Here is a 25,740-nt window from a genome sequence, read left to right as displayed (position 1 = left end):
TATGTATGTATGTATGTATGTGTGTATATATATATATATATATATATACACAAGGCTCGTGAAAATAGTAACTCGTTACTTTTGGAAAATAGTAACTGTAATATTTATTACTCAAAACGTGAAAGTAATTAGTTATATCACTAGTTACTGGAAGTGAGTAATAAAATTACTTTTTTCGTTAAGTTACTTTAGTTACTTTCCAACAGTGACTAGATGTCCCAGTATGATTGGAAAACAAGTCAGAGTGAGTCAAGTCAGAGTGAGTCAAGTCAGAGCGACGGAGGCGTGTCGTCTGAAGGTGACTTGAGCCACTAGAGGCACCGCTGAGCCAGTGTTGTAAAGTCACCTTCAGCCGACTCAGTGCCGTATGAGGCAGAATGGTAAAACATACTCAGTGCATTTTAGCTGTGACAGTGGATGAGTCACTGACTGACACCACTGATAGTGAATATTGCTCAGTTCAAGGTGATATTTCAATCTTCTGTACAGTTACATTAAGAATAGTAGTATCATACTTATTTATGTTGTATTGAATTGTTACAGTAATTTAGCAGAAACCAACCTGTTGAATATTATTAAATACCTGCATCAGACAGCATATGGCTATTGAAATAAATACATATTATGCAATTACAACGTACAAGATGTGCCTGTAATAAATCTCACTTTTTTTTTTGATTGATTGAACACTTTTCTTTTAGTTTGCAAAAAAAAGCACAGGAAAGTACATTTCAATACAAGGTCCTCCCTTTAACTAATTTTAATATAGGATAGAATGACAACACACATACAAACATCATTATGAATTGCAATAAAAATCATATTTACCTGCTGAACAAACAACACCAGCATCTTTACTGTGTCCACAGTTGTGCTGTCCAATCCCGCTATGGCTGCACTGTGAAAGCTGCGACTCACTGCCTGAACACCTGACATTATCCAACAAGATGTCTCCATCACCGTGTCCGAAGTGGGCTCCCCTTGGTGCTAACACAGCTGGTGGACATCCTAACTGTCTACACACAACCTGGGCATCATACAGATCCCACTCATCATCACACACCGTCCCCCATCTGTCACGGTAGAACACCTCCACTCTGCCTGAACAGGAGTCTGAACCACCAACCAGCCTCACTGGATAAACAACTGAATGAGAAGAAAAACATTAAAACATGACAATGATCATCCTGAAAGAAAGCTTACCTACATGCAGGAGTGTCCTCATGATAAAGATTTGACATGACATTAGACTGTACACTATGTATGTATGTATGTATGCATATATGTATGTATGTATGTATGCATATATATATATATATATATATATATATATATATATATATATATATATATATATATATATATATATATATATATATATATATATATATATACATACATACATACATACATACATACATACATACACATATACATATACATACATACATACATACATACATACATACATACAAACACACACACACACACACACACACACACACACACACACACACACACACACACACACACACACACACACACACACACACTATATGCAGTGTTGGAAAAAAATACTTAAAACAGTAATTACTCCCTGCCAAAAGTCACTCGATACTTATTACATAATTTTTTTAGTAATTGCATCCTTTCTCCCCAAAAGTCTTCATTTGCATCTTTAACATTAGCAGTTATTTTTTTTTCTCTTTTCTGCAGCCTACATTGTAAAATCCTCATTGTTATTCAACTCCGAAATGTGTACTGTACACATGACATGATGGGTCCATTTGGTTCCATTAGTACACTCATTAGAATTAAATGAACACTAAGACTTTTACTGTGTATGAATTCATAACTTACAGACTAAATGAAAACCACACCTGGGCTCAAACTGATAATGAGACATAATCTTTGAACAACTTCTGTTGTTTATTAAATAAGTTAAGCTCCAAAATATTCACTTTAATATGTATATATATTCAAAGATTTGCACAAGTTTTCATGATTTTTCAAAAAAATATCTGATCTACAAGCTCGTAGCACGGCACTCGGTGCCGCGCTATGAGCTTGTAGATCTACTATTTTCTAATAGCCAAAAGTATAAAATAATGCTTATAGCTAAAAATGTAAAATGACACAGTATGTGTTCCTGGTCTTAAAGGGATAGTTCATCCAAAAAAGAGGCAAGCTTTGGGCAGGAATAAAAAGTGTCAGGGTGTGCACGCACGCACGCGCACGCACACACACACACACACACACACACACACACACACACACACTCTCAATTTCACAAATAGCCCTACAATATTAACCTGAGTGACAGTAATTAGTTTACCAAAAATAATGTATTAACTTATATATTGTAGGCTAAAACATTGTGTAAGGCTGGATATTTAGTGCATCATTATAAATCTGGTGTCCTATAACTTGTCAAATAAAACCTGGGTCAGGCTTGACACATGTAAATAATCCACTGAGCATTACACATAACAAGCCTACAAGATGTGTAGTTTTTATAAAGTGCTTCATAATTTAGGCTATAACAAAATTAGATTTCAAATAGTCTATTAATATTGTTCAAACCAGTATACTGTATTTGACATTTATATCCATTTTATCATTATATCAACGGACCAAAAACAGCACACAATCACAGAATGAAAATAAACAAAGTCTAGACACAAGCCCACAGTACCACCAAGGCTCGTGAAAATAGTAACTCGTTACTTTTGGAAAATAGTAACTGTAATATTTATTACTCACAATGTGAAAGTAATTAGTTATATCACTAGTTACTGGAAGTGAGTAATAAAATTACTTTTTTCGTTAAGTTACTTTAGTTACTTTCCAACAGTGACTATATGTCCCAGTATGATTGGAAAACAAGTCAGAGTGAGTCAAGTCAGAGCGACGGAGGCGTGTCGTCTGAAGGTGACTTGAGCCACTAGAGGCACCGCTGAGCCAGTGTTGTAAAGTCACCTTCAGCCGACTCAGTGCCGTATGAGACAGAATGGTAAAACATACACAGTATACATTTTAGCTGTGACAGCCCAAGTGAAAAAAAAATGTATTTTTTTTGTGCTAAAGTATACTTTTAGCACAAAAAGTATGTTAATTGTCAATTTGAACTTTTGTCAAAGCATACTAACAGTGCATTTTTAGGCAAAATATATTTTAGCAAATATAATCAGAGTGTATTCAAAATATATTTCTACAAAGCACATTTAATGTCAACATGAATTAAGTTGTAATTTAGCACATTGTTCAAAGTGTACTTAACAAAAAATATATATTTAATTAAATAAAAATGTACTTTTCAAAAGTCTATTCATATACTGTTGAATTGTTGTTTAACTTAAGTACATTTAATGTTAAATATATTTTTAATTATTATATTTTAAGTGCTTTTAAAGTATATTCATAGCAAATTATCCTCAATATACACTTATTTTAAGATATACTATAATATGCTTATTAAAAGTATACTTTTCACAAAAACTATTTAAAATATGTTCAAGTATATATTTTTGTAAGTATGTTAATGCCTATTTTATTGAAGTTTCACTTAAGTACTACTTCGTAAAAGTACACTTTTCATCAGTGCATTTATAGTATAAGGCTGGAAAAATATACTGAAAAAGCATTATACTTAAGGTTTGCTTTACTATACTTTATAAGTATACTACTTCTAATATACCTGTTTTAAAGTGCATTCAAAACATATTTCTACAAAGCACATTAAATACTAACATAAATTAATTTGTAATTTAGCACACTTTTTTTAAGTTTACTAATGTGCTTTGTAAAAATATATTTTGAATGCACTTTAAAACAAGTATATTACAAGTATAATTTCAAGAAGTATATTACTCCTGGATGCTATTAGTAATATACCTCTTAACATTATACTTGTTGTAGGAGCCATTTTGATGGTAGTATATTATTTCTTAGTTAGCATTATTATTTTTCGACACTGGGTGGCGGGCTCTAGTTTGAGCAGCACTACTTGTTACTTAAGAGCCCTCAGGTGCACTGATTAGTTAGATCATAGGACTGAGGACACAGGGTGGTTAGGAGCCACACCGTTTCTACCAGTAGTAACAAGAGCAAACAGACAGAACCACAAGAAATAACCCTGCATTCAATGGTATGTTCACTTCAAACTGCAAAACTACAATAAATGCACCTAAACCTGGATTTTTGGACTGGACTTCCATCTGTTATGTTTTATTTATTTTCTACTGCGTAGGATCACTCCATTCACCACCTGTGAAGTAATGTGCAATATTCAAACAAAGGAGGAATGAAATTGCTATTACATTCAGTAGAAACGACGCTCTACGAGGACGAGTGAAGAAGAGTGGACATCAAAGGACTCAGGACAGATTGTTTCACAGCCAACGCTACTGCCGATTAGGGTGATTGGAAACACCTGCGCAGCTCTATAGGGTGAGTTGTGAACGCAGAAGCTGTTGGAAAATTGTGAATGAACAATCATGTCTGGGGGCAATGGAGATGCCCAGCCACAAGATGGCGACATTGGACAGGATCCTGAAAAGGAAAAAAGAGTTATCAAACATACCAGCAAGGGCTTGGAAATGTTGATTGAAAAATGTCAGAAGACAAGAAGTTTGTGTGTAAAAAAGGCTGCTAAATCCAGAGAGACATTGAAAGAGCTCATGAATTCCAATGAAAATGTAAATGCAGTAAAATGTCATTTGGAGGAATTAATCAATCTGTGTGGAGAAGCAAGAGAAAGTCATTCCTCATTAGTGGAGTTGCCACTACCTGAGGAGGAAACTGAAAGACAAAATGCATGGTTTCGACCAAAAATTGATATTTTGGAAGCTTTTGTGCAGGATGTACAAATGTGGATCTCAGAGGTGAAACAGAAAATACATGTCACTGTTCCGAATGAACCACCAATGCATATCACTATTGAAAAGGAAACACAGGTCACTGTGGAAAGTGAAATGCTAAGTACAGTACATTCTGATGATATTGGACCCGATGACAGTGTATCAAATGTTTCAAAGTCAAAATCCACTCACAAATCCACTGCATCAAAAACATCTTCAACTGCATCTGCTCGCATCATTGCCCAGGCTGAAAGGGCTGCTCTCACGGAACAGATGGCTGCATTGCACAAAAAACATGACATTGAAATGCAACAGGAACAACTCCGAATGCAGAAGGAGCAATTAGAAATGGAAACTCAACTGGCAGCAGCAAATGCAAAAGCAAACATACTGGAAACAATGGGATCAAGGAGTTCATCTAGAGTGTCAAGCAAGACAAACTCAAGGAAAGGAGCTGCTGCTCCAAGGGAAACAACCACATTCAATGCAAATACATACTTACCTGAACAACAAAAAATAAATGTGACAATGGAAACCACAATTCCTCCCTCCCATCCACAGGTTGTGAGGCCAAAACAATCACTTCAGGAAAACTCTGCCAAAGCTCACTACATGACACCCCTAATACAATATTCTCTCCCCAGGCAAAATGTTCAAACCCAAAATATAACACATCAAACTGAAAATGTACAGGTTCATGGAAAAAAGGCTGTTCAAAGTCATGTCATTCATACTGCACAGAATGACATAACTGCGTTATTGGTTAAACAGAATCTGTATGCTACTTTACCACCAAGAGATATCCCTGTTTATGATGGTGATCCATTAGAATATGAAGGGTTTATCAGAGCATTTGAAAGAGGAGTGGAAAGCAAGACTGACAATTACAGTGACTGCCTACACGTCCTCGAACAATACACAAGAGGGCATCCAAAACAACTGGTCCGCAGCTGCCAACATCTACTATCATCACAAGGCTATGACAGGGCAAAAGATCTGTTAAAAAAACATTTTGGAAATGAGCACAAAATTGCAACTGCATACATGGAAAAGGTTTTTAACTGGGCAGCTATTAAGCCAGAGGATGTGAAAGGATTGGAGGCATTCTCTCTCTTCTTAAGAGGCTGTTGCAATGCAATGGAACACATAGCCTATATGGAGGAGCTGAATGTTGTTTCACACATGAGGACCATTCTAATGAAACTACCATACAAGCTCAGAGAAAACTGGAGAAACAAGGCATGTGAGCTACTGGAAAAGCATGGACATCGTGCTAAATTCTCAGACCTGGTCAAATTCATTGAACGACATGTAAAAATAATATCTGACCCGCTGTTTGGAAACATCCAGGATGCTAGGAGCCCAACCAGCAAAACCATCATCAAGCCAAAAGAAAGGTCAAGTCAAAGAAGCAGTTTTGCAACAACATTATCACCCATAAAAACAGCCATGGAGTCAAATGGATTGGAGAAAGATGTATTCATCAGCTCTCAGAATTATTGTCTGTTCTGCAGTAAAACTGGTCACACTTTGGAGCGGTGTTCACAGATGATGAAGAAAAGACATAGAGAGAAGATAGACTTCTTAAAGGAAAAGGGAGTCTGTTTTGCCTGTTTGAAGAGAGGACACATAAGCAGAAACTGCAGAAGTCGTCTAACTTGTGATAAATGTAAACAAAATCATCCTGACATGCTCCACATTGAACAAACGGAACAGAAATCAATAGAAAGCAATACTGTCATCTCGCCTCACACCTGTGGTCATATTGGGGCCGGTGATGAAAGTTCCATCTTCTCAATCGTACCTGTTCAGGTGAAGAGCCACAAGGGAGACACAGTATTGCAAACCTATGCTTTTTTGGATCATGGAAGCACTTCTACATTCTGTACTGAGAACCTAATGAGAAGGCTGAACATTCCCGGACACAAAACCAATATTCTACTCCGTACCATGAATCAAGTGAAGCCTGAGTCCAGTTACCATATCACCGGTCTGGAAATAGCCAAAATGGACACAAACGATTTCATACCACTCCCTGATGTGTTTACTCATAAAACCATGCCTGTTTCACAACATAACATCCCAAATCAACAAGACCTGTCACAATGGCCCTATCTGAACCATATCACAATACCTGAAATAGACTCTGGCATTGACCTCCTCATCGGCACAAACGCCTCAAAGGTACTGGAACCCTGGGAGGTGGTCAATAGCCAGGAAGATGGACCATACGCTGTGAGGACCCTATTGGGGTGGGTCATGTATGGTCCCTTGAGAGGAGACAGCACCATCAGGGATGAGAATGGCTGCCCTGCTGCTGCTGTCAATAGAATATCTATTCTAAACCTAGAGGAGCTACTTGTCAAACAGTACAATCAGGATTTCAGTGAAAGAGCCAGTAAAGAAACAGAGGAAATGTCAAGAGAAGAGGTCAAATTCCTTGATATTGTAAACCACTCAGCAAGGATAAAAGATGGACATTACTGCCTAAACTTACCTTTCAAACAAGAAGATCCCATCATGCCAAACAACCGTTGTATCGCAGAGCAACGCATCCAGAGCCTGAAACGCAAGTTCAACAAAAATGAAAAGTTCCATGATGAATACACATCTTTCCTCACAGACATGATAAACAGTGGCTATGCTGAATTGGTGCCAGTGGACCAGCTGAATCGAAGTGATGGAAAGCTCTGGTATATCCCACATCATGGTGTGCATCACTCAAAGAAAGGCACCTTGAGAGTCGTCTTTGACTGCGGTGCAGTCTTTAAAGGAACATCACTTAACTGTCAACTGCTCCAAGGTCCCGATCTCACTAACTCACTTATTGGAGTCCTCATCAGATTCAGACAGGAACCGGTTGCCTTGATGGCGGACATCAAGGCCATGTTCCATCAGGTGAAGGTGTCTGAAAAACATGTTGACTACCTGCGGTTCTTATGGTGGCCTGATGGTGATGTGCAGCAAGATCTGGCTGAATTCAGAATGAAGGTACATCTTTTTGGAGCTGTGTCGTCACCTAGCTGTGCAAATTTCACTTTGAGGAAGACTGCTGAAGACAACCGAGCCCACTTTCCATCTGGGGTGTCGGACACGGTGAACGACAACTTCTATGTGGATGATTGCCTGAAATCCATGCCTACGGAGCGAGAAGCAGTACAACTGGTGAAAGAACTGACTGCTCTCTGCCAGAAGGGTGGATTCATCTTATCCAAATGGATCAGCAACAGCCGTGCTGTATTGGCATCTGTTCCACAGGAGCACAGAGCCAAGGAATTCAGGGAGTTGGACTTGGACAAGGACAGTCTACCAGTTGAAAGAGCCCTGGGATTACACTGGTGTGTTGAGACAGATGTATTCAGGTTCACAGTTGCTGCACCAGAGAGGCCACACACGAGACGTGACATCTTGTCTGTGGTCGGCTCAATATATGACCCTTTGGGATTTCTGGCACCATTTGCTCTGCCTGCCAAGCTGATGATGCAGGAGGCTTGGATGGGATGAAGCCATACCCCAAGTTTTCTCTCAGCAGTGGACAGGATGGCTAGCGGATCTCAAGCAAATGGTGGATTTCAAAGTGGACCGGTGTATGAAGCCTAAGCACTTTGGTCAAGTCACGCACTCGCAGTTGCATCATTTCTCGGATGCCAGTGAGAGTGGCTACGGAACTGTCTCTTACCTAAGACTGGAAAATGGCAACGGGGAAGTGCATGTTGCATTCACAATAGGAAAATCCAGAGTGGCACCATTGAAACAAATGACAATTCCAAGAATGGAGCTGGCAGCGGCAGTCCTGGCTGTCAGAGTTGACACTATGCTGCGAAGGGACTTGCAGCTACCACTGGACAAATCAATTTTCTGGACGGATAGCACTACAGTGCTGAAGTACATAAACAATGAAACTAAACGCTTTCAAACTTTTGTAGCAAACAGGATCTCTTTTGTAAGGGATGCTACTGATGTATCACAATGGAGATATGTGAGCACAAAGGAAAATCCTGCAGATGCAGCGTCAAGAGGGCTGACAGCAGACCGCTTCTTAAGCTGCAAAAAATGGATCAGAGGACCAGATTTTCTCTGTAGATCAAAGGATGAATGGCCAAATTTGCACTTTGAATCTACAATCTCTGCTAATGATCCAGAAATCAAACCTGACATCACAGTAAATGTCATTGTCAAAAGTCAATTGAACCCAACCAACTATCTAATCCACTACTTCTCATCATGGATGAGACTGAAGACTGCTGTAGCTTGGCTTCTTAAAGTAAAGACCACACTCTTGCAACTGGCTAGAAGGAGAAATGACATTCAAACTGCCGTGAGTAGTGTTGAAAATGATCCTGTCAAATTAAAGGAGAAGGTTGAAGAGGAGATGCAAGTCTTTCAAGCGACACTTCGTGGACAGTGCTTATCTCCTGAAGATCTTAGCCAAGCAGAAAATGCAGTCATCTCATTCAGTCAAAGACAAAGATTCCAAGAGGAAATATCTGTTCTGCAAACTGGTAAAGATGTCAAAAGAAGCAATCATTTGTACAAATTGGATCCGGTGCTGGATGATGGACTTCTGAGAGTAGGTGGTCGCCTGAATAGGCTAGCGATGCCTGAGGAGATTAAACATCCAATTATCCTCTCGAAGGACCTTCACATATCCACACTATTGTTACGACATATTCATAAACAACTAGGACATGGAGGAAGAAATTATATGCTGTCTTGTCTCCGCAAAAGATATTGGATCATCAAAGCTAACTCCGCTGCAAGAAAAATCATAACCGACTGTATTATGTGCAATCACCTGCATGGCAAGCAGAGCAGTACATCTTGAAGTTGCACATACACTTGACACAGACTCCTGCATCCATGCATTACGAAGATTCATCTGTCGACGAGGCCAAGTTTTGACTTTGAGATCAGATAATGGCACAAACTTTGTAGGAGCGGAAAGAGAATTAAGGGAAGCACTGAATAGTTTGAATCAGGATAAAATCCAGAATGCTATGCTTCAGCAAGGGATAAAGTGGAGCTTTAACCCCCCTGCAGGATCCCATCACGGCGGTGTTTGGGAGCGACTGATCCGCATGGTACGAAGTGTACTACGTTCTGTTGTTCATCAACAAGTGCTCGATGATGAAGGATTGCAAACTTTAATGTGTGAAGTGGAAGCAATTTTAAATGATCGACCCATAACCAAGTCTTCTGATGACCCATTGGACCTGGAAGCGCTGACCCCAAACCATCTTCTTTTGTTGAAAACACAGCCAGTATTGCCACCTGGATTCTTTGTAAAGGAGGATCTGTACCTCAAACGTAGGTGGAAACAAGTACAATACATGGCAGATCTCTTTTGGAAACGATGGACAAAAGAATACTTGCCTTTAATCCAAGAACGGCAACGATGGTCAACAGCAAGGAGAAGTTTTGCCCCAGGTGACATTGTTGTGGTGGTTGATCCCACTGCACCACGAGGCTCCTGGTTATTGGGGAGAATATTGGATACCATTTCTGACACAAAAGGTCTTGTACGCACAGTTCGACTAAAGACTAAAAGCAACATCTTGGAGAGACCAATAACAAAGATATGTCTACTCCAAGAGACTGAAACCTAAGAGACTGAAAACCTAAGTTTAAAGATTGAATGCCTACACATTGTTTTAATTGCCTATGTTTTCTTTTGAAATTGGCAAAAAATGTGAAAAAAAAGAGAAGAAATGCCAAAAAACAATGTGAATTTGAATATGGCTCCCATTTTTTATTTCGTAATTGTGTTATTACACTTAAGACAATTAGGGGCCGGTGTGTAGGAGCCATTTTGATGGTAGTATATTATTTCTTAGTTAGCATTATTATTTTTCGACACTGGGTGGCGGGCTCTAGTTTGAGCAGCACTACTTGTTACTTAAGAGCCCTCAGGTGCACTGATTAGTTAGATCATAGGACTGAGGACACAGGGTGGTTAGGAGCCACACCGTTTCTACCAGTAGTAACAAGAGCAAACAGACAGAACCACAAGAAATAACCCTGCATTCAATGGTATGTTCACTTCAAACTGCAAAACTACAATAAATGCACCTAAACCTGGATTTTTGGACTGGACTTCCATCTGTTATGTTTTATTTCTTTTCTACTGCGTAGGATCACTCCATTCACCACCTGTGAAGTAATGTGCAATATTCAAACAAAGGAGGAATGAAATTGCTATTACACTTGTAATATACTTGTTTTAAAGTGCATTCAAAATATATTTTGACAAAGCACATTAGTAAACTTTAAAAAAAAATGTGCTTAGTTAGTATTTCATGTGCTTTGTTGAAGTATATATTGAATGCACTTTAAAAAAAGTATATTACAAGTATAATGTTAAGAAGTATATTACTAATAGCATCCGGGAACATATTCATGATAGTATACTATAAAAAGTATACTAAAGCAAACTTTAAGTATAATGCTTTTTCGGTATATTTTTTCAGCCTTATATTATAAATGCACTGATGAAAAGTGTACTTTTACGAAGTAGTACTTAAGTGAAACTTCAATAAAATAGACATTAACATACTTACAAAAATATATACTTGAACATATTTTAAATAGTTTTTGTGAAAAGTATAGTATATCTTAAAATAAGTGCATATTGAGGATAATCTACTATAAATATACTGTAAAAGCACTTATACTATAATCATTTAAATATATTTAACATTAAATGTACTTAAGTTAAACAAAAAATAAACATTATATGAATACACTTTTGAAAAGCACATTTTTATTTAATTAAATATATATATACTTTAATTACAAATATACTTACAGTATCTATCTGAAGGACACTTTTGCTGATGTCATTAAAGTATACTGGCCGGGTTTCCCAAAGAGCTCGTGCGTAGAGCATCGTCGCAGGTCCGACGACGGGTCTAACGTGTGACGTCACATGCTTCGCAGTACCATAGCAGGCACGTAGATTTCAGGTCATGCGTGGCCGTACGCAGCTTGCGCAAGCGTCTCCTACACAGCTGGGACTCGGCCAAACCTACGCTCTACCCTCATTAGTAGCAGGTGGTTGTGCCCCTGCGTGCCATCTAAACTGGCTGCGTGTGTGGTAAAAGTACATTCGTGAGACAGAATGCGCGCAGCATACTCCCCGCCCACAGTAGGAGGGGAGTACTGTCCTACGAAGCATTTTGTAACGAGCGCCCTGGGCCGCCTGTAACACCCATCGTTCTATGAAATCTATGAAAAGACCGACACACACACACACACACACACACACACACACACACACACACACACACACACACACACACACACACACACACACACACACACACACACACACACACACACACACACACACACACACACACACACACACGCACACACACACGTGTGTATGTGTATGTATGTATATATATATATATATATATATATATTACGGCCGGGCCGGTGCGTAACGTGCCCCAAAAAAAAACAGACATACAAGCTGTCAACGCACTGCGATATGCCGTGTCGATAGCTTGCAGATCTGTTCTTTTGGGTAGGGCGAGCGGCTGCAGTGCTTCGTCCTCTATGCATGAACCCGAAGTTTACAAATCGTACTCTCACGGATGATCCGATCATCTAATAAAAATATTAAGCACATGCCAAGTTAACTAAAGGTATATAAATGATGCTGAGATAAATATGTTTCCTTAATTTCGAAGTTTTATAGTTAAACGTTATGATGAAAGTGCAGTTCCTCTCACAAAGTGACAGCTGTTGCGCTCGCCATGTTTATGAATGGTTAAAACATCTTTTGAAAATAGCAGATCTACAAGCTCACAACGTGTCACAAGCTTGTAGATCTGCTCAAAAGATTTTATGCATAGTAGACTTGGGAAATGGGACGTTCTGAGATCGAACCCAAGGCTCCCACTCGCCAGCCCAACGCGTTACCAGTCATGCCAATAAGACTGAGCCCGATAGTTAGGTCTTTTGCACGCCACTTGTCGCTAAATTTGAGTGTGGGGGCTACACAGCGCAGCTGTTCCTCCTAACAGCCGCTCGCCCCAAAATAACAGATCTGCAAGCTATCAACACGGCATGTCGCAGTGTGTTTGTTGTATATATGTCTGTTTTTTTGGGGAGGCGTCGCCCGTTACGCGCCGTTATATATATATATATATTCCTAAGCTTTCCTAAAGTAAATTCCCCCCATTGGTGCTAAAAGCTGTCAATCATGCAGGGGGACGCCCCCTCTATCCTCTGAATTTTTTTGAACGGCGAACAATGGCCGCAATGTTCATTTAAGATCATTGAAATGTGTCACCTTAAAATGCATTTTAATACATTACAGAATGTACCTATAAAAATGTAAGTGTCCAATTCATATAAAGGTAAGTTAGATAAAGGTGCGACTTTATCTTAGTATATTTGCAAAATCCTGTATATATAGATATATGTATGCAAAGGGTGTTTAAACTATAGTAGGATAGCACTACGTAGTTGACGTAGGCTTTACGTAGGCTACGTCCAGGATCTCTTCACGTGCATGCTGTCTCACGAATGTAGTTTTAGCACAGACGAAACGGAACCTACGACGATGGTGTCTACTGAAGCCAATTTAGATGAGACGTTGGGCACACACAGCTGCTACTAACGAAGATAGTGCGCAGCGGGGTTGCTACTGCGCAGATGCGTGGAGGCACCTACGCAGCTTCTAGGCTACGCAGGAGCTCAAATTCGTTTGGGAAACGCGGCCACTATCATTACATTTATGGTGGCTAGAGGAAGTCCATTTCCCAGCATGCACTGAGGCGCAGTGCATGCTGGGAAATTTGTGTTATTGTTCTTATTTGTGTTATTATTTGAATATGGGAATGCGTAGTGCGGTTATGTTATCGGTTATTGAGTTTAGTGTTTTGTTGTGGTGCTATTTGGTGATTTATGGTATTTTATGTCATTTGTTAGTAAAACCATGAGTGTAAATGTCTGTTTGTTTGGTCAGTCTCTCTCCCCTTTTCACATCATTAAATATAGCGTGAGTGTGTTGTTGAAGGTTGTATCAATTGAGAGTTGTCATAGCTCTTACAGACAACTAAACCTCAAGCCTTCACGTTACATTGCTCTTCCATTCGTGTAGGGTTATTTTGAAAAAATATTAAATTACATTTCACAGAAGAATATTGAATATACTCATTTGTACTTTTTTATAAAATTCAATTTAAATTATGTTGATTGGAAACATTTAAGTTGTACTTAATATACCAAAAGTTGCACTACAGATAAGCTAAAACATATCTTTAATATACTTATGTATGTATGTACTTTCTCCCCCACAAAAAATACAATTTAATTACAAATATACTTATAGTATCTGAAGTACAGTTTTGCTGATGTCATTAAAGTGTACTATAATTCAATTTATAGTGTATTACCAATACATATCAAGTACTAAATAAATAAATATAGAGTACATAGCAATTATGCTTAAAATATACTTTCAATGTAATAATAGTATATTCTAAATTAACTAACTGTGTACATTTAGTTAAATTGAGTTGTAGTTGAAATACATTATTATTACATTGAAAGTATATTTTAGCACATTTGGATTGTAGTTTAAATACTTTATTATTACATTGATAGTATACTTGAAACTATTAAAAGTATACTTCACATTCATTTATTTTATACTCCAAGTATATTTGTAATACATTGATTGTATATTTTAAGCATAATTGCTATATACTCTATATATATTTATTTAGTACTTGATATGTATTTGTAATGCACTATAAATGTAATGATAGTATACTTCAGCAATTGTACTTCAGTTAAGTAAAGTTGTAATTAAATTGTATTTTTTTGGGGGGGAAAGTACATAAAAGTATATTAAAGATATGTTTTAGCATATCTTTAGTTCAACTTTTAATATACTAAGTACTACTTAAGTGGTTCCAAAATAACACAATTTAAATGTAATGTATCAAGTACAAAAAGAGTATATTAAGTATACTTCTGAAAAATATATTTAGTATATTATTTTTTCACTTGGGAGTGGATGAGTCACTGACTGACACCACTGATAGTGAATATTGCTCAGTTCAAGGTGATATTTCAATCTTCTGTACAGTTACATTAAGAATAGTAGTAGCATACTTATTTATGTTGTATTGAATTGTTACAGTAATTTAGCAGAAACCAACCTGTTGAATATTATTAAATACCTGCATCAGACAGCATATGGCTATTGAAATAAATACATATTATGCAATTACAACGTACAAGATGTGCCTGTAATAAATCTCACACTTTTTTTTGATTGATTGAACACTTTTTTGGGAGTTTGCAAAAAAAAGCACAGGAAAGTAGAGTTCAATACAAGGTCCTCCCTTTAACCAATTTTAGGATAGGATGACAACACACATACAAGCATCATTATTAATTGCAATAAAATTCATATTTACCTGCACAAACAACACCAGCATCTTTACCGTGATAACAGGTGTAATGTCCAACCGTCCCATGTCTGCAGTGTGAAAGCCGTGACTCACTGCCTGAACAGCTGACATCAACCAACAAGATGTCTCCATCACCCTGTCCGAAGTGGGCTCCCCCTGGTGCTGACAGAGCTGGTGGACAGTCTAACTGTCTACACACAACCTGGGCATCAACCAGATCCCAACCATCATGACACACCGTCCCCCAGCTGCCACTGTAGAACATCTCCACTCTGCCTGAACAGTTGTTTGAACCACCGACCAGCCTCACTGGATAACCACCTGAATGAGAAGAAAAACATTAAAACATGACAATGATCATCCTGAAAGAAAGCTTACCTACATGCAGGAGTGTCCTCGTGAGAGAGAGAGATAGAGAGAGAGATAGAGGTAGAGAGATAGAGAGAGAGATAGAGATAGAGAGATACACACACACACACACACACACACACACACACACACACACACACACACACACACACACACACACACACACACACACACACACACACACACACACACACACACACACACACACACACGCACACACACACACACACAATGTCACACGGAAATTATAAATTGGATTTAAAGGTTAAGGATAACTTAAATTTAAATACATTCAATCAATCATTCAATCAATCAAAACACCACCACTGGTGTCTATAAAGCAAACTGACAGGAAAGAGACGAGAGGAGAAAACAGTTCAATCAACTGGAGCACTGACGGACAGACAGACTCACATGGGTGAAAACATAATCCCTCTCCTTCAGCCTGTACTGAAATACTGATGTCCTCACAAGTGTAGTAATAGGACAGGACAATAGTGTGTGTATGTGTATGTGTATGTGTATGTGTATGCGTGTGCGTGTGTGCGTGTGTGCGTGCCTACTGTATGTTGTGTTTCTGTTATTGTCTCCGCCAGGCCAAAAGGCATGGCCTTATGGCCGAGACTGTTTCGCACCCTGTCTGTCTGTCTGTCTGTATGTGTCCTTCCATCCTTCTGTTTGTGAACAGCTAATCTCCGGCACCGTTAGCTTGATCGGAACGAAACTGTGCACACACACTCCCATTTGTAGAATCGGCCTCAGGTCTTAATGGGTTAAACATAGGTCTCTGTCAGGTGGAAACCTTGTTTGTCCTAAACTGTTACTTTACAGGAAAGTGGATCCAATGTAGTTATTATTTAATCACTATAGATCTTAATACTTTTCATTGGTTCAATGTTTATAAAACACACAGACTTAACCACTGAATATTTTTTTTTGTAAATTGGTAAAAAAACAACAACACATCTACAAGCTCACAACGCGACATATTGCGATGCATTGTGAGCTTGTAGATCTGCTATTTTTGCTACTTTTGTGTAGCCTGCACTAGCCTTCCTGTTTCGTGTATAGAGGGGCGGGTTTAAAATCAGCGCGGAGAGAATGTGCCTGGTTCACCGATCTGTCCGTCAGCCTCGCCCTGTCAACACAACATTACGAGCGACGCCCACTGCACTCTGGTTGGTTGGAGAAATGAAACACTTCCTATACCGGGTAAACCGACGCGCTGGTCCAGGCTTTTATTTTTTAACAAAACTAAACAATAAAAGCCTAGAGATCGAGGCTAACTTTTGTGTGACACTGTAGCATGAGAAAGTAAGGCATTAGTCTAGCAAGAAACATGGAGATTTGAGGTTTCTGCCCGACAAAATATATATGCACATATATGTAAATATGTGCATATGCAAATACAGTTCACATTATCTTTATAGTAAAGTGATCAAGGAATATTTGTCATGAATATTGAAATAGAATCAGCAATGTATTAAATATTGCATACAATTCATAAAGGAAATAGAGTTTTGTGTCCAACAAAATAAGTCCCTGCTGTACAAATGTTCTCAATATAGAGAGATCTCACATAAAATTCAATTAAGATGAAGGTGTTTTATTTTGAAGTGTAAAGTTTTGGGTGACACTGGCACATAACAGACCTGAGGTCAGTGACACTTTTCACTGACCAATCAGAGCCCTGCTTAGTGCAGGAGTGGTTGAAAAACAGAACGTCATGTTCTAGAGACATGCTCCTTGATCTTAGACCAGGAGAGGCACGTCGCATTTTCCTGGAGATTGATTACACATTGAATAACGTTTTTAAAGATACACGTTGATCGAAGGGAAAAACTCCCATTGTGCAGTTGATTGATCTAAAACACGTTAGTGAGCTTTGATCCTGGAAGATCAAAACACACACACACACACACACACACACACACACACACACACACACACACACACACACACACACACACAATGCAGTGTTGGAAAAGTTACTTAAAAACAGTAATTACTCCCTGCCAAAAGTAACTTATTACGCATTACTTTTTTTAGTAATTGCATCCTTTCTCCCTAAAAGTCTTCATTTGCATGTTCAACATTAGCAGTTGTGTTTTTCCACCTTTTCTGCAGCCTACAGTACATTGTAAAATCCTCATTGTTATTTAACTCCGAAAAGTATAGACAGGTTTCCTGTTAGTAAACATGAGAGGATATGACCGTGCAGATCCGGGGGTAGCCTATAGAGGGCGCCATTACCCGCAGCAGCTCTGGTCAAATGTCCATTCATAAAATAAATGATCTTCACCGGGTTTAATTAAAGTAGATTAAATTATGCAGTTTGTAATACCTTGTTTACTCAATAAAAATGATTTGTCGGAAGTTGGATCTGTTTGTATATAATAGCAGCATTATGCCTATTATGCCTATAATAGCAGAATTATGGCTATCTAACTCCCGAACATAACAACAGAGTGAACGGCGCAACAATTCGTTTCCCCCGAGCATGCGCAGATTGCGCATTCTGCTCTGTGATGACGTCGCGCGGAAATCCGTCTATACTGTACACATGACATGACGGGTCCATTTGGTTCCATTAGTACAATCATTTGAATTAAATGAACACTAAGACTTTTACTGTGTATGAATTCATAACTTAAATGAAAACCACACCTGGGCTCAAACTGATAATGAGACACAATATTTGAACAACTTCTGTTGTTTATTAAATAAGTTAAGCTCCAAACAAAGTGCTACTGTAGGTCATATGAGGCCAACATGTGCATTTCAATGCAGTCCAAAAATATGTACATTAGCGTAACAAGTTTGTCACAGTCAGTCTCAATTTCACAAATAGCCCTACAATATTAACCTGAGTGACAGTAATTAGTTTTAAAAAAATAATGTATTAACTTATATATTGTAGGCTAAAACATTGTGTCAGGCTGGATATTTAGTGCATCATTATAAATCTGGTGTCCTATAACTTGCCAAATAAAACTTGGGTCAGGCTTGACACATGAGCGTTGCGCCTGTCACAGACATGCGCAGAGCAAGTTCTTTCAGGGAACTGACCGTGCTGTGTGGTGGCATATGCGAACAGTTTTCCTACCCCATGTCTCTCAGTAGCCCCGCCCTGGGGCCTACTGGGCGGTGCTTCTTTCGCTCTACATTAGAAGAGTTGGGAACGTTGGGGGTTGTCACATTCTAATCCAGCCCAAATACCCAAATTCAGCACCGGCCTTAGAGGCGCACCTCGCTAATCATTAGACTCCCAATCCACAAGGGTTGGGAGTCTGGGTTCGATTCCCGCTTGGGACAACACTTTTTCAAACAACCGCGGACTACTTTTTTCCGCCGATAAAGTATAGTTTTGGACCATGACGGAGGCGCGCCGACTCAGCAGACCTTGAGGCTGAGGAGTCGCGCCCGAGCACCTCCAGGCGCGAGTGCCCGCGACGACCAGCCGATGGTCTGCTAGTCGACTCAGCGCCGTCCGAGTTATGTACCGATAGGGACAGAATCGTAAATATTTTTGGTGGGGACTGCGTTTGCCCCAACTCGTTTCACTCAACTCGCCTGTCTCTCCCCGCCCCCCGCTACTGAGAAACATGGGGTAGAAAGACCGTTCGCGTGGCATACTATAGGACCGCATCAGCTTCACGTGCTCATACACTCATCCACTCACACTCATTTCATTCTCAGACCGCTCTATTTAAGCTGGAAGGTTGCACTTCTCATTCTGCTTGCTTTTGCTGCACACACACCGTAGCTGCTGCTGCGCTGCTGTTCATTACTGTTGCTAAAATTGCTGCTCAAATGGCTTCTCAAATACAGACTCCACTGAGTAGGCTAATACGAAATGCTCTGCTTTGATTCAATCTTGGTGAAACAGAAGTTTGATCTGGCTAGAAGAACTCGCACGGGTAGACCAGATCTGTAGCCGAGACCAAAGAGCAGCTTTAGTTCTTGTCTTTGGCATTATCGTGGTGCGGTAATCTACACTGAAATCGCAAATTGTTTGCTAAGAAAACAAAGTGATCACGTCACGGGTGCTGCTTATTCCGAGATGAAACGCTGGCCAGCTGCTGCTCTGCTTGACTGCTTCCCTGCTGTTCCTGTTCATGAGGGGGTAATTAATAATCAGGGGTGTTTGTTAATGGTTAAAATATGCCCATGCATGGGTGCAAGGAACCTGATGGGCCTACTATGCCACATGGTCCCAGAGGGACCTATGTGCTCAGTGCTACAGTCCATGTAGTTCATACTCCACTGTCACAGGTTCTGGAGTAAAGTGGCTGAGGTTATGGCCAATGTATACAGGAGGATATACAGGTTAAAGACAAGTATTCTTGTGGCTAGTCTAGTCGCTTCTTTAGGATGGTCTGGCTGATTTTTCTCTCAAACTTGGCAACACTGACTGCACGTCAGTGTTGCAGACTGAGAGCAGAGAGGACCATTACTTAGCGTCACTTTTATGCAGTGCATTGCTCAACTGTTATGTTCATATAATCAGGGGTGCAATGCTCAGTGGACGGGGTTGCACGCCAAGCAACCACTTATTTGGCCAGGGGGACGCACAGGCACACGCATAGATTTAAAACTACTTTAAATTCACACTTCATCAAAGTTTACAAAGGCTCCCGACTCACGCCAGGTACATTAACATAGGAATTAGCCTATATGCATATCAATTGTCCATTGTGTGACCTGTACTGTAGGTGTTAAGCGACATGCGCGTCACGTCATTAAAATAGAGAGCAATCACAATCACTCAAATGAGCATAGCATCACTGCATATAATGTACTGATTAGAAACGACTAATGCTCAGTGGCTGTCATCTTGAGTAGGATAGGGAAGTACAGTTGTGGATGAAGAGGTAGTTGTGCTCTTGTGTTTTCAAACTTGGTATAGTTCATTGACCAATCTTAGTGTGTTCCCTCCGGGCAAGGGGACCGCATTTGGGTTGCCATGTCTGCTTATTATAAGCACAAGTTATAAGTAATATAGTCATTTATTTTGATCTAGCTTTAGTGTTGTATCTTAGTGTAGGAATTAATTATGTACCAAGTAAGTCTACAGTGGTTAAAAAATATATAGGCTATATAGTGATTTATTCAGCATGTATCTCAATCTAGGAGAATGCATTAAACAATGCTGTAAGAGAAATTATGGTGCACAGAAACGTTTTATATTTAAAGTAGACTATAGTGTGCAGACTGTTCATTATATTGTGGTAATCAATTTAATGTTGCAGCTAGTATGTGCTGATTGAGGGCTATAGCTATTTCCATCTGATGTAGCTATGTTTTTTGGTAATCTTAATTTGCAATGTAGGCTAAATGGCATTGGAGTTTGTCAAATCATTTACTCAGTTTCAGTTGCCTCTAAGATGTAGTGGAGGTTGGTAAATATAATAATAATAATAATAATAATAATAAGTAAATCAAGTAAGTAATGGGCTATTATACTGTGTTGGCTGCAGTGCTTGGTCAGGTGTAAGCTTTTTGGTTGCATTCTAATGTTGCCCCTATGCTCTTGTAAGGCAAAGCTAATTAAGCTATACTTGCTGTAAGGGGTGGGATGAGTCAAGGTGGCATTCATGTGCCATCTTGGTGTCAAGAAAGGAAGGTCAGGATAATTAAAGGAAAATGGGTCCGATATCAACATGGATAGACTATATACATAAAGGCATGGAATGGGTGCATATAAAAGTGTATACTAGAGCTTATGTCATCACAGACATATGATGTGTAATGGTTGCTTCAAATGGTTGCTTCACAAAAACATGAGTCGGTTGAATTTAAAGAGATCAGGAAATTGCTTTATTGCTAACGTTTAATGAAGGCGTGGTGTTGTCAAACATGTTGCTAACACTTCAGCTAAACAATCATGCTTTGGCTTTTGATTCAATACTTTATTAGAGGGGGGGCTAGGGTATGATCTTTACAGGGGATAGTTTCTGATTGCAGCCACCTGAAGGTACTCTTTTAGGGCATTTTTGAAGGAGAGTAGGGTGTTACACTCCTTCACACCTTTTGGTGGCATAGCAGGAGAACTAATTTAACCCCTTGTTTGTGCCAAATGTGGGTTGGATGTAATCAGTGGAGCTAACTCTGGTGTTGTGACTGTGGAATTCATTTACGTTTACGAAGTACTTTTGCAGGTTCATGGGTATCTTAACCCATTGCAATCTTGTTAGGCCCATGTCAAGTTGCTGTACTCTGTCCTCAACCCTGAGTCATCCGACCCTAGCAAAGTGAGCAGGGGTTAGATGAGTTGTAGGTGTAAGGCCAAGAAGTAGCCTTACCAGTTGTTTTGGGGATGTCTGGAGCTTTGTTTAAGGCCTTAGTGGTGTGATACCATGAGGTCCATGCAAGGTTGAAGTAACTTGGATGAGGGCCCCTGTTGGAGTCCTCAAAGTATTCTTACTGATTAGAGAGGATATTGTATACAGCTAAATACTGCTGTTCTAAAGTGCAAGCCTAGTGATTCAGCTAATAAGCTACTTATACTTGCTAACATTAGAGCTACAAATCATGTTGGCTAATGCTGCTGCTAGTTCTAAAGTGTTAGCCTACTGATTCTACTACAAGCTATACTTGCTAACATTACAGATACAAACCATGCTTTGACTAAATGCTGCTGCCAGTTCTAAAAGTGCTAGCCAACGATTCTACTGCTAAGTTACTTGGGTGCAGTACGTTAGTCCGACAGCGCATTCCTCCGACAGCGCAGCGCTCCGACGTTTCAATACTAAACCCGAACCAAACCCGCACCCTAACCCTAACCGCACGCGGATGCCACATAAGTTACTTACATGTTCTGCTAACATTGCTTCAAATTTTGTTTACAGTTAGATGTTGGTACCTGCAGGGCATCTCTGCCTGACGCACCTCCGACGGTGCCTATGCACCAGCTGTAGGGTCTTCAGCTGGGAGCCATCCTGGCCTGGTGTTTTTCCCCTTGCTCACCAGGGAGTGCCGCTGGACTCTGCATGGCAGGGGCGTCCTCCTCCCTGAGCCAGGCTTGCACCTGGCCGCATACCTGATGGTTGAATATTTTAGGTTGATGTTGGAACCTCTCGGGGCACTTCTGTCAGACCCACTTCAGCCAATATCTAAATACCAGCTGCAGGGTCTTCAGCTGGGAGCCATCCTTCACTGATGTTTCGCCCCTTTATCGCCAGAACATCTCAGGATGGTGGGGCAGCGGTCAGGGACGTCTCCCTGCCGCTCCCTGCAGCTGGATTTCGATTATCAGGTTTTTTCACTATGTGGCATCTCGTTTCCCCCAACCCCTGTCTTTTCTTCGCAGCCAGAGCCAGAAACTTCCTTTTTCCGCTTCTTCCGAGAGATCCTTTAGGACCTTCTTGACCTTTGCTGCCGTGAAACCAATGTCCCTCAGGAAGCGGTTGGTTGAGAGGCCAACATAGCCGCGGCATCCAACTTCCACTGGATAGGTTGTTGCTCTCCAGCCTTTCTCTTGGCATTCTGCCACTAGCTCGGCATACCGTGCCTTTTTCCTCTCGTACGCTTCCTGAATGTTCTGCTCCCATGGGACCGTCAACTCGACTAACAGGACTTGCTTCTCGGTTGTCGACCACAGGACCATGTCGGGTCTCAGTGTGGTGATGGTGATGTCAATGGGGAAGCGTAACTGTTTGTCAAGGTCTGCTCTCATTGACCAGTCTTTGCCTGGAGCCAGGACCGATGTTTTGTCCGCTCTTGGGCAGTTTTTCCTGGCTTTTCCTGCTGTTACGAACTGAACCAGCTGCCTCTGTTGGAATCCTGACTTCTCATTGGCCAGGACTCTCATGCTTTCTGTGTGTTCTGCTGGCTTCCTTAGTACCTGGTCATGCCGCCACCTATAACGACCCTGGGCCAAGGCTGTCCGGCAGCCACACAGGATGTGGCGGAGATTTCCCTTGGCTGTTTCGCAAAGGCCACAGATGTCCTCGGAGCCATACCATCGTGCCAGGTTTGTTGGACTTGGAAGGGTGTCATAAGTAGCTCTAATAAGAAAACTTAGCCTTGCCTGAGGCATCTTCCACAGGTCACTCCATTTTACTGACCTTGGTAGGAGGCCCTCCCACTTTGTCCACTGGCCTTGCTGGCATTGGCCAATAGACTTGACAAAGAACCTGTCTTCCTCCATCCTTGTCACTTCTGTGACCACCAGATTCTTCCTTTCTTTCAAGGGTGCTTTTGACCACAGCTTCTGTGGCTCTCCCCAGCCCAAGCCACGCCTTCCTTGCTGTGTTCTTCCGACAAGCTCTTGGTGCTTTAATCTGGAGATGGCGTCATCCACACAGTCCTCTGCCTTCCATGCTCTGCCTGTCCGGATCTTGGCACCTGCATTCCTGACCAAAAGGTCACTTGACTGTCTGATTTCCAGCACCAGCCTGGACTTTTCCAGCCTGTACCCAGTTGAGATATTCTTCAGTGGTAGCTGCAGTGCGTTTCTTCCAAACAGGGCGGCATCAGAGAGGCATCTTGGAAGTCCAAGCCACTTACGGATATAGTTGTTTGCCTTTGCATCCAGTTTTGTGACTGTTGTTAATGTTATTTCACACATCTTTAGTGGCCACATCACACGCTGGTACAGTGTGAATTGATAGCACCAGATTTTGTATTTGCCAGGAAGGTAGCTCTGGTCAATCCTGAGCTACCTTCCAAGTTATGCTTTGCTAAATACTGCTGCTACTACTACTCATACTACTCATTCTACTGACGGACAAAACTACTAAGCTAACTGCAGCTAACACTGCTGCTACTATTTTTATTGTGCTACTAATTCTACTGCAGTCAAGGTACTAATACTATGCTGATTATACTAGTGTTCATCATGCTATAGCTAAAAATGATGCTACTACATAGCAACATAGATACTTGTCTGTTGACATGACCTTTATCCAGCACTGTGAATTCTGCACTTGTACTTGTTCATTTAATCCCACGCATTGTCTTTCCACTTAGTTCTGATGCTCACCTTTTCACCATTAAATTAAAACACAAAAATCATAGTCTTGGTCAAGGTATGTCTGTGACAGAAACTAACACTGATCTTTGTCCTGTCTCCTCCATGTCTCGTTATCTGCATGCCGTCCATCTGCAAATGCCAATGAGATCTGTTCATGACGGATTCGGGGGAAGCCATGTCTGGAACTTGGTTCTGCAATATTCATCTTCTGTGTCAAGGCTGTGGGCTGCCTCCTGATAGCTACACTTCACACTCATTCAGGATTGGTGCAGCTACCACAGCGGCGTCAAAAGTTCCAACAGCTACGCTCAAAGCTTTGGTCCGGTGGTCTTCTGCAGCTTGAAAGCTATGGTTGTGCTCAACACAAATGACATTATACAGGCTCAGACTAATGAGTTGTGATTAATATTGTGTTACTACTATTTACTGCTTATGCCGTGGGGTGTATTGGAAGGAAATTATAGTTTCCATGCGTGACATGAACTTTATAAAACTGCATATTGTTGGAGATTAGAAGAGTATAAATACTCTTAAACTGTTATGCTGCAATGCTTGCTCAATTTGCTGCTCCAGGTGGTGCATGGGTACTGATTACTGATTTCAGATTTCTTTAAAAAAGAAAAAGGGATAGAATGTCCTTTTCGATTCCTACTAGCGGTGCGGCATCGTATAGTGGACATCGCTTTACGACACCGTTTAGGACACCTGAAGTTCAGGATCAGCAGGCGCTCTGCTGAACACATAGATTTTATCACATAATGCTAGTATGGCCAGTGTCTGATCCAAGAATACACAGCTGTGTTTCTGTCTCCAGCAGGGCCGGAGTGGGACTCCAAATCTGGCCGGGAGATACACGCCCACCCAGGCCACCCTGCGCGCGCAGATTTTTTTTGGGGGCCCTTTTTTGGGGGGGCCTTATTTTTGGGGGGCCTTACAAAAGGGGGGCCTTTTGGGGGGTTAAAGGTAGGGGGGAGGCCCGCAGCTGCACTGAGCTGCAAGCAACACTGACTGCATTGAATTGAAATTGACTGTGGTTGGCCTGGCCTGAGCTTTTTTTTTTTTTTTGCAGGCAGGCCACTAGAGGGCAGGCCACCGGGAATAG

At 40.6% G+C, this 25,740-nt stretch overlaps 1 protein-coding gene across 2 annotated transcripts in view; it reads right to left on the bottom strand.

The window, feature by feature from the left end:
* LOC311034808 (uncharacterized protein) overlaps positions 1-25,740 on the bottom strand; it is a 39,030-nt gene that overhangs the window by 8,136 nt on the left and 5,154 nt on the right. For both annotated transcript variants that reach the window (XM_084042820.1, XM_084042821.1), the window contains 2 exons: positions 15,299-15,613; positions 829-1,146 (listed from right to left, as the gene is read on the bottom strand). In XM_084042820.1, the coding sequence (XP_083898946.1) occupies positions 829-1,146; positions 15,299-15,613 (633 nt within the window). The remainder of the gene's footprint in view (positions 1-828; positions 1,147-15,298; positions 15,614-25,740) is intronic.

The sequence above is a fragment of the Gymnoscopelus microlampas genome (assembly GCF_963454915.1).
Source record: "Gymnoscopelus microlampas genome assembly, chromosome: 19".
NCBI lineage: Eukaryota > Metazoa > Chordata > Actinopteri > Myctophiformes > Myctophidae > Gymnoscopelus > Gymnoscopelus microlampas.
The sequence above is the reverse complement of the archived record's forward strand: the minus strand, read 5'-3'. Positions and strand labels throughout refer to the sequence as shown.